This window comes from Delphinapterus leucas, chromosome 5 (genome assembly GCF_059928025.1).
Source record: "Delphinapterus leucas isolate spDelLeu-1000000601 "Yukka" chromosome 5, BTC_Dleu_Yukka2, whole genome shotgun sequence".
NCBI lineage: Eukaryota > Metazoa > Chordata > Mammalia > Artiodactyla > Monodontidae > Delphinapterus > Delphinapterus leucas.
In genome coordinates, this window is record NC_143133.1 from 129,736,237 (window position 1) to 129,746,717 (window position 10,481).

Sequence of the window (10,481 nt, forward strand, 5' to 3'; positions counted from 1 at the left end):
ATTTGGAGGGAGTTACGCAATGAGAAGAGGGGTCACTGCACAGAGCCTTGGGGGTTGATGTCCCAGGGGAGGCGCACACGTGAGATGCACCTGGTGCTGACAGGGATGGAGGGTGCCTCGAGGACGTGGAAGCTGTAGTTCTTAGATCCAGGGTGGCAGCAGAAATAGGTATAGCCAAGTGGTCTAATCTTCTGGTCTTTGCCTTCTTAAACTAACGTAGGATGTATGATGTGAATCTTTGTTTTTAGACATGAATATATCAGTGGATATTACAGAGTGTCATCTTACTTCTTTGGAAAGCTGTTATCTGATTTGCTCCCCATGAGGATGTTACCAAGTATTATATTCACTAGTATAACATACTTCCTGTTAGGTAAGCCGTGAAACGAAAGGTATGTGTTTTTAGTTTTGGATGTGAGGGGACTTTTTGCAGGCGTGCTTTGGTTCTCAAAACTGTAAATCAAGTCCTGAGATAAGGAAGCATCTGTTCATTATGTATGCTCTGGAATAACTGTTCTCTGAGGAGATTTTTGCAAGACTTTTTCCAAAGTAATTTTAAAACTATTTATAAAACTATATTTTATAAACAGAGATACTCTGTGTCATATACAAACATGGAAATAATTCCTAAAACTATTTGACACTATGTTGGAGGAGCTGGAGCTGGGATATTTATTACTTATCTATTTGTGTGTGGTGTGTGTGTGTGTGTGTGTGTGTGTGTGTGTGTGTGTGTGTGTGTGTATGAAGATAATGAAAGATAGTGACTTCTGGTAATAAAAATATTTGTTCGATAGATGTAGACAGATTGATTTTTTATGCCTTGTGTTTAGACTACACCCCAGGCTCATTGTATCAGAATTTCCATATATTTCTCACATACACACGCACCAGAAATATTTCTTTTCTGACAAAGCACTATTGATTGAGTGTAAAATTCCATTTTACAAATAAGAGGTGTGTCGTAAAGAATTAGGCATAGATCCTACATCCTCAGACTCCTAACTGGTGTTCTTATGGCTGTTCCAAAATCTTCAGATTTTTGTATGACCCACAGTATTAGCCTATTTTCGTTGACAAAGCAGTTTTATGAAACTTAATTTAACCCTGTCCTCAACCCCAGAGTTACAGGGTGATTTGTCTTGGGAGACTTGGATTATGGACACATCCCCCAGATTTTAAAACCACTGGGAAGGCGTGTAATCCTGACCTTCCCAGTATCTTCACTAATACATTTACAACAAACAGTGAGTAATGTGGTGATGTCTAGGTAAAATGAATGTGGTCTTGGCAAGTTTCCTTCTCAGAAGAGAAGGCAGTAGAATGCTGGCCAGTTGTGTTGCCTGCAGCTCTCCACCTCAGGCACTCAGAAATTGTTAATAATTACAAATAAAGAAGCATGAGTGTTACGTGGAAAAGTGCTTATGCAGTGAGCCTGTAAAAGAAAACTGCAGGACTTCCACGGTGGCACAGTGGTTAAGAATCCACCTGCCGATGCAGGAGACACAGGTTCGATCCCTGGTCTGGGAAGATTCCACATGCCATGGAGCAACTAAGCTCATGCACCACAAGTACTGAGCCCGTGCACCACAACTACTGAAGCCTGCACACCTAAAGCCCGTGCTCTGCAACAAGAGAAGCCACCGCAATGAGAGGCCCGTGCACTGCAACCAGGAGTAGCCCCTGCTCGCCGCAACTAGAGGAAGCCTGCGTGCAGCAATGAAGATGCAACACAGCCAAAAATAAAATAAATAAATTTTTTTAAAAAAAGAAAACTGCATATAGCATATAGCTTCCTACAGTTATATCGGGGGGAACAATGAAAGTGGTGACCCAGGGTGGTTGGATAGAGGATGGACTTTTTTCCATCTGATACTAGTTTCTCAAAATATTATAGTGTTATTTGCACAATAACAATACACCGTGACGTAGACAGTTGGATTAACCCCCTCTTTGCTCCCCAAGGATTGAAACCACAGGTGGAGGCCTTCTTCATCATGACGTTTACCCTGATGATGGTGGCTTATTCAGCCAGTTCAATGGCACTGGCCATAGCAGCAGGTCAGAGCGTGGTATCCATAGCAACGCTTCTCATGACCATCTCTTTTGTGTTTATGATGGTGAGTATGAACTGTGCTTCCCTGAGACGTAATTATTTCCCTTTGTTCTCCCCCCGGATTCACCTATCCTGTAAAATCTGCTTGAGGATTCTTTAAATCCTTTTGCTTTAAGGAGGCCGTATATTGAAGTATAGCTTATATTATTAGAGAACGTACCAGCTTTTTCTTCACCTTACCCAGCCTTTTTTGCTACTGTTCTAAGATAGTTGTTATGACCTTAGTCAACATGTTGTTACCGATGAGCTTTAAAAAGATGCCTCTTGGTGACATATCGTGAAAGCTTGATCGACTGGAACTTTAAAAACCAGAAAAATTTTGATTTTTCAAATTTAAAAAAATTGTAGAAATGACAGGCTCATTGTTTGACTTCCCTGCTGGTGTGAGAGAACTGCTGGCTTGTTTAACTGGCCGCTGAGATGGTTTGGTTGGAGAAACTACTCTCCAAGCAAGGGAGGAACTTAGTTCCATGAAAACAGCAGCATGCGGCATGGGCCTATCTTGCATCCCTCCAGTATTTTGAAAAGGAGTGTTTTAAAAATACTGAACAATTCCAGTACTAGGTCCCCTCCTTTCTGGGTTCCTGCATTCCTTTATGTCAATATATTTCTGTTTACCTTTTTTAAACAGCTATTTAATCCTAACCTCACGTGGCCCTACGTTTTTTTAAATTAATTAATTTTTGGCTGCATTGGGTCTTTGTCGCTGTGCGCAGGCTTTCTGTAGTTGCGGCGAGTGGGGGCTACTCTTCGTTGCAGTGTGCAGGCTTCTCATTGCGGTGGCTTCTCTTGTTGCGGAGCACGGGCTCCAGGTGCGGCAGGCTTCAGTAGTTGTGGCACACGGGCTCAGTAGTTGTGGCTCGCGGGCTGTAGAGCGCAGGCTCAGTTGTGGCACACGGGCTTAGTTGCTCCGCGGCATGTGGGATCTTCCCGGACCAGGGCTTGAACCTGTGTCTCCTGCATTGGCAGGCGGATTCTTAACCACTGCACCACCAGGGAAGTCCGCACAGCCCTACATTTTGCACGCACAAAGGTGATTCAATAGGTGAAGGGAACCAGTTATCACATTTCCCCACTAACATCAAGTAAACAGGAATGTGTAGCCTATTTACTTAATCCACATGCCCTTTCTGCTAGAGTAGCAGTACCTGTCTTTAAAAGGTAGGTAATTAGCACCAACTCTTGTCAAAGTTTAATTCTTCCATTTCTGAGTTTGAAAAGTACCAATCTAAACAGTATTGAGAAAGTGATCAATTTTATGTATATTTTCTATAATGTCATCTAATAAATAAGATGTTCTTCAAATATAAAAATGTTTCATTTGATATATTAGATGCTTTGATTTGTTTTTATTTAAGAGTTTGTGTATAGAACTTTATAAACCAGTCATAAGACCGTATTTTACTCAGAGATGCTGTCTTATGTATTGAGCACTTGGTTAAGTCAAGTTTAAAACTATGTAGTCACACCAGGAACACTGTCATTGTTATGCCCGTCCCAGCATGCCTTGTGTCAGTTAGGAGATGTTTTACGTGAACCTCTTCTCATGTAGCCATCTCTTGCTGGAGCAGACCTTTCTGGAATTTCCATTGTAATACTGCTTTTTGGTAGCTTTAAATGAAGGTATTGACCATATTTTATGCTGTGCTTTACCATATTATGCTGTGTACCAGTTCCAGTCTTTGGGTTATTTTAAGCATGCATTTTGAACCCAAAATTATTCCTAAAGTCAAACAGAGATAGAATGCAAACCCTTGTAAATATTACTGTGTTAATGGAAATAGGGGCATGAGGTGCTCAGGATATGTTCGGTGTGTTTATTGGTGGGAACATATAGTTGGTTGTATCATTAGAGCAGTCAGTACTTACTGACCTTCCGCTGTGTGCAGTTACAGAGAAGGTAAAAGCCTCAACAATTAAAAATCTTCCAGTTAAATAAAATGTATATTCTTATTCCTTTAGAACCCTAAACAGCCTCAGCTCTAGAGAGATACACATATACAAAGAGGATAAGTAAGTCTTCAGAGTAGTGGAAGGGATTTCAAGGCAGAAGTGTTCACAAGGTCGTCGGGGACTTAAGGAGGGTATTTGCTAGAATTCTTCATGAAATCACTCCACCAGCTCTGATTCTTGGTACTTGTTTTTTGTAGATATTTTCAGGGCTGTTGGTAAATCTCAGAACCGTTGTGCCTTGGCTGTCATGGCTTCAATACTTCAGCATTCCTCGATATGGCTTTGCGGTATGTTCTCCTTGTCTGTCGCTTTGACTGGTTCATTGTTCCCAGGCTGGGAACAACCAGAGTAAAGCCTAAGCATCTCATGTCCCCAGCCATGGGCTGTGCAAGTTTTAGGACAATGAAGGAGAGCTTCCTGTTAAGCCTTGGGTCACCTTGATAATCACCTGGGGTTTCTCCAGTCGCCCTGTTGTTTGAGGGAGGTGAAAGATGGGGAGATAACTCAGAGTAAAGGACAAAGATTATTAATTGATATAAAAAAATACAGTGTTTCAGTTCATTAAAGAAATTAATGAGAGGATGGGAGCCTAGAATACATTTTTTTTTTTTGCGGTACGCAGGCCTCTCACTGCTGTGGCCTCTCCCGTTGCGGAGCACAGGCTCCGGACGCGCAGGCTCAGCGGCCATGGCTCACGGGCCCAGCCGCTCCGCGGCATGTGGGATCCTCCCGGACCAGGGCACGAACCCGTGTCCCCTGCATCGGCAGGCGGACTCCCAACCACTGCGCCACCAGGGAAGCCCTAGAATACATATTTTAACTTGAAAGGGAAATTAGAAGAAAAACAAAGACCATACAATACAGCCACTACTGGCTTTAGAAAGCTAATCAACTCCAGAGAAAACTGTGCCTTAATATAATATAATTAAGTTTCTAATTGCCAAGAATTATAAGTGGTTTGGATGAGAACAAACCGGAACAATACAAAAGATTGTTACTATAAATTAACAATAGTCATTGAGTACCACTGTATCATTTTAATTATAGTGTTTATGGGGTTATAAAATTGGGGAGAGAAGAAGGAAAGAACTGTGGGATAATATAGCCAGAGATCTCTCCTCTTGGCTTTTGTATTAGAGCCAGAATCCCAAACCTTGGCCTCTTGATTGCCAGGAAAAATAATTTTACTTACTTTGGTGTGACAAAGACTGTGAACGTGAAGCTTGGTTTGTTTTTAGAAATAGCAACAGAGATTAAACTCAGAGGATGTGATTGTGATAATTCTTTGGAAACTTTCTGAAATTTAAAACTATTTTCCTTGCCCTGTTCCCATGTGTGTTACAGGCTTTGCAGCATAATGAATTTTTGGGACAAAACTTCTGCCCAGGACTCAATGTAACAACAAACAGTACCTGTAGCTATGCAATGTGAGTTTGCGTTCAGTGTCTTAATGGGTTTGCTTACTGTTGTGGTGTGATGCAGAAACACCACTGGGCTTAGAGCTGGGGAGTCCTTTCAGGGACACTGACTTCTCTGAGCCTGGATGTTCTCATCTATAAAGTGGGTTGTACGCTAATGCACGTGAAAGTGCTCTACAACTCCTAGGTATTCTATTACGGTCAAAATCGTATTTCAGTTGGAGAAATGTTTCTTATGTGTTACTTGTTTGTTTGGGGCACTTTTAAAAGATCCTTCTGCAGTTTGGATTGTGGGTTTGAGTTTTTATTTTTTAGAACATTTGAGTTTGAAATGAGCTGCTTTGATATATGTAGCACGGCCTTAACAGTATCAGAACTGTACGGATTATATGAAGTGTATGGATCCATGAACTTACAATTCCTGTGAGCTCAACCCATGGCAGTGAGAGCTGAAAGGGCAGCAGGAGCTGGGGAGAGTGAACATTTTCCTGCACAGTCCTGACTCATGCAGTTAGGAGACAACATGAAATCAAAGTCTGCACAGGTTTTTTTTGTTTCTTTTTTTAACTGACTTGGAATACTCCCTATTAAAGGATGTCTGCTCTAAAGAAAGAACCACATATTTCAGTAAGCAGAGAAGGAAATCCCATTTTTTGTATAAAACGAAAATGCAGAATTTAATCAAATTAGAGGTTTTGTTTTAAAATTGAGCAACACTTTCCTTTTCAGTGATGGTTGTTAATGGTGTGATTTTGATACATTAATTAATGAGAGAAAAGAGAATGCTGGTAGCCTAACTGTCAAGAATATTCAAGTAGAACAGAAGTAATTCTTAATAATAGGACAAATTGCTATTTAGAAGTATTGCCAGAAAACCTCTGTGAAGAGCAGCTTTCTTCATCCTGCCCACTCCCTTTTGGTCTGGGTATAACTTTTTTTTTTTTTTTTTAACCGCCAAATCCCAAGAGTTGCACAAAAATGGTACCAGGCGATAGTTATGCTTGTGCCGGGTATTTTTCGTACCAGGTCCTTTTCGAATCTGTGTCAGGGCTACTCCATGCTCTGCTCCAGCCCCACTAAGGCTTTTTCCCTGGTTTTAGAACTCTCAGCCTGTGTTTCTTTCGTACGGCTAATCTGTGGATAATAAGCTCTATAAAGAGCTTTGATCATCTTTGTAAGGGCAGCAGATAGCTGAGACTTTCCCCATCAGGTGTTTAGTGAAAAATTCCTTGATGAATGTTTAGGCCCTTTGAGGAGAGCAGCATCATAGACTTGGAAACAAGTGAACTCGGGGAGGCTGGCAACTTGGTTCAAAGTATGAGTCTGTAAATTTCGCCAAGTTCCTTAAACTTTAGTCTCCTCACCTTTTAAATTTGGTTTGTTTTAGGGATTACCTAAACTATTATATGCAGGTCGCTTCATAGTATCTAGCAGAATCTAGCAGTAAGCGCTCAATGACTGTTTTCTGTATATTTTTATGATGCATATGGCTGACCTGTGGGCCCCCGTCACATCCCAATAAAATAGAATTATAAAGCTAAAACACACAGACACCCACCCACCCACCAAAAAACCCGCCCAAACTGTTTTCTGTTATAAATGAAGGGATGGATATTTAAGACGTGGTAACCTGTAGGCGTTTTTAAGGAACAGTGAATATATTGAGTGAAATTTGACAGATGCTAAGAATGAAGTCATATTCTTTTTCTGTTGAATTTCAGATGTACTGGCGAAGAATTTCTGGAAAGCCAGGGCATCGATCTCTCACCTTGGGGCCTGTGGAGGAATCACGTAGCCTTGGCATGCATGATTGTTATCTTCCTTACAATTGCCTACCTGAAACTGTTATTCCTTAAAAAATTCTCCTAAATTCCTCTTTAACTTACATGATTTACCCCACATTAAAAAGGGAGCACCTTGATTTCAGTATTCAGTGACTTTTTGGTTGTCTTCTTTTCACTTGCCATCATACTGTTTTCAGCAAGGATTATTTTCAACATTTATAGAAATCACAGTGAACTGAATTATACTTGAAAGAACCCAAGTCATAAACTAGTGACGTTATGTACCTCATATTAGTTCATCTAGTCAGACAGTAACCACGGGGAAGAAATCTCGTTTAATTTACTGACCTTAAAAAAATCGAGTTCTAGAAACTTGTGACAAGTTACTAATATTTCCGGTATTGGTTTCTTCCTCCCCTTTAAAATGAATAGCTTCAATATTATATGAATCTATGATCTTCCATTATTTAATAAATAATAAATAACGAGTACATTGATGCTGCAGTAGAAGTATGAAATCCAAACCTTGTTGGCAAAACCCAGTGTCATTTGTGGGGTAAAAAAGCCATTATGATAGAAAAAGATTTTTTTTTTTTAAAGAAGATGTTGGGGGTAGGAGTTTATTAATTTATTTATTTTTGCTGTGTTGGGTCTTCATTTCTGTGCGAGGGCTTTCTCTAGTTGTGGCAAGCGGGGGCCACTCTTCATTGCGGTGCGTGGGCCTCTCACTATGGCGGCCTCTCTTGTTGCGGAGCACAGGCTCCAGATGTGCAGGCTCAGTAGTTGCGGTTCACGGGCCTAGTTGCTCTGCGGCATGTGGGATCCTCCCAGACCAGGGCTCGAACCCGTGTCGCCTGTATTGGCAGGCAGATTCTCAACCACTGCGCCACCAGGGAAGCCCGATAGAAGAAGCTTTGATGAGCCTTCTAATGTTGTTAAAACTTACTGAAGTTTCTCTCTAGTGGAATTAGAATATCTCAGGGGTCTCAGCTGGGTTTTGGACTACAGGTGTAGAGGGCCAGGAGTCTGGTGACTTACCCTCCTGGGGGGTAGTTCAGTGGTTTGTGATCTCGGTGTGCATGATAATCTCTTGAGGAATTTTGCTCCAATACAGACGTCTGGGCTCCGTGAGCCGCACTGCATTATGGTCTCCAGGGCTACCTGCATAAAGAACTGTCCACGGCAGGATTGGTGATTTCTATGATCCTTCCCAGCTCTGAAAATTTTAGACTTAACGATAGAATAACTGGGCTTATACAGGTTTTTTCCTTCCTTACATATACATCTCATTTACTTACACATCTTCTTTTCATTCTGACCTTTCCCAGTAATAGGGAAGTGTTTTTAAACTTTTTTACTGAAGGGTAACATAGGGAAAAGTACAATCCAGTGAGGAGGAACACACCTGTGCAACCAACAATGTCAAGAAATAGGACATTACCAGTGCAGAGAAGCCCCCGCCGAGCTCCCCTTCCAATACTGCTTCCTCTCTTCTGAGTTATTTTTGAAATGACACTTGTATACTCCCCTCTGTTGCTATTATCAGAACGTCACTGCAGCTCACTTTTGTGTTCCTGTGTGTATAGATACATCCTTAATTAAGCCTCCCACTCCCGTTAATAAACTATTCATTTTGGAATAATTTTAGATTTATTAGAAGAGTTGCAAAAATTATGCAGAAAGTTCCTGTATACCCTTTGCCCAGCTTCCTTTAACGTTAACATTTTATGTACCATGATGCATGTCAAAACTGAGAAATTGGGACTTCCCTGGCAGTCCAGTGGTTAAGACTCTGCCCTTCCAATGCAGGGGTGTGGGTTCGATCCCTGGTTGAGGAACTAAGATCTCACATGCCATGGGACGCGGCCTAAAAAAAAACAAAAGTAGAAACTAAGAAGTAGGGACTTTCCTGGTGACGCAGTGGTTAAGAATCCACCTGCCAGTGCAGGGGACATGGGTTCGAGCCCTGGTCCAGGAAGATCTCACATGCCACGCAGCAACTAACCCTGTGCGCCACAACTACTGAGCCTGCGCTCTAGAGCCCACGTGCCACAACTAGTGAGCCCGTGAGCCACAACTACTGAGCTCATGAGCCACAACTACTGAAGCCCGTGTGCCTAGAGCCCATGTGCCACAAGAAGAGAAGCCACCGCAATGAGAAGCCCACGCACCGCAACGAAGAGTAGCCCCCACTCGCCGCAACTAGAGAAAGCCCATGCACAGCAACGAAGACCCAACGCAGCCAATAAATAAATAAATATTTTTTAAAATAGTTTTTTTTTAAAAAAAAAAGACCATCTGGCATGCTTATGTAAGGAAGGAAGAAAGGAAGGAAAGACATTTTTTCTTCCCCGGCTGACTTAGAATCTCTGAGGAGTGGAACTGGAAATCCAGGTGATTCTTTGGGAAATACTGAGGGTTGTCATAAGGAGTTAAGAAACGTACATTTATTATGATTCGATCTTGATCCAGTCACAACTGTGCAACAGTTGTGTTCAAAGCCATCTATTTTGTATCCACCTAAATATCAGAATCACATTTAGAACTAAGCGAGTGCATTAACATCACCGGATCTCCAAACCTTTTTTAACCTGCAGAATCATTCTTATACCCGGCAACCCCGCAGAACAGCCTTTCAGTCATGACGGTTGAAAGCGGTGCTGCTCGGATCCAAGTGAGGATGTGGCCTCTCGGTTTGGCCCCGTTTCTTTGCCAAGCAGGAAGGCTGAGGCATTGTCTCAGTGATTGAAAGGCTTGACTGTGTACTGTTTGGAAAATCTCAAGCTATTCCATCTTCGTTTTGTAGATGAGGAAACTTGGGTTTCAGAGACCGTGACTAGCCATACTCTGTGGCAGGTTATTTCCTTGCTGAGATTTGGAACGTACTGCAGTAGTACCAGTGCCCCATCTGGGGGAGTCACTTTTGTAAACATGTGCAGAAGCCAGGATGGGGACAGTGGCTTCGATATAAGCTAGAAAGCTGTACCTAAAAGTTCAGGGTCTGTGAGGTGAATACAGGGTCTGTTTATCTCTACAGTTAGCCAAAAGTTCCCCCACTTCCCACTTTGTCATTCTCCATTTCCCAGGTCTGTGGACTTGATTAACTTAGTCTGTATCTTTCCTATCCACAGAATAGGGATCCTCATAGTATCTGCCTCCACAGAGGTGTGAAGATTAAATAAGGTAATGCATGTGGTGCATGTAAAGTGG

At 41.9% G+C, this 10,481-nt stretch overlaps 1 protein-coding gene across 5 annotated transcripts in view; it reads left to right on the plus strand.

The window, feature by feature from the left end:
* The window catches only part of ABCG2 (ATP binding cassette subfamily G member 2 (JR blood group)), a 147,032-nt gene extending 139,594 nt beyond the window's left edge, over positions 1-7,438 (plus strand). For 3 of the 5 annotated variants that reach the window (XM_022582292.2, XM_022582293.2, XM_022582291.2), the window contains 5 exons: positions 249-373; positions 1,966-2,120; positions 4,267-4,356; positions 5,414-5,496; positions 7,209-7,437. In XM_022582292.2, the coding sequence (XP_022438000.1) occupies positions 249-373; positions 1,966-2,120; positions 4,267-4,356; positions 5,414-5,496; positions 7,209-7,356 (601 nt within the window). In that variant the 3' untranslated portion in view covers positions 7,357-7,437. Of the gene's footprint in view, positions 1-248; positions 374-1,965; positions 2,121-4,266; positions 4,357-5,413; positions 5,497-7,208 lie in introns of all 5 variants that reach the window. The other 2 variants (XM_022582297.2, XM_089912485.1) reach the window with 2 other exon arrangements.
* The last annotated feature ends 3,043 nt before the right edge of the window (positions 7,439-10,481 follow it).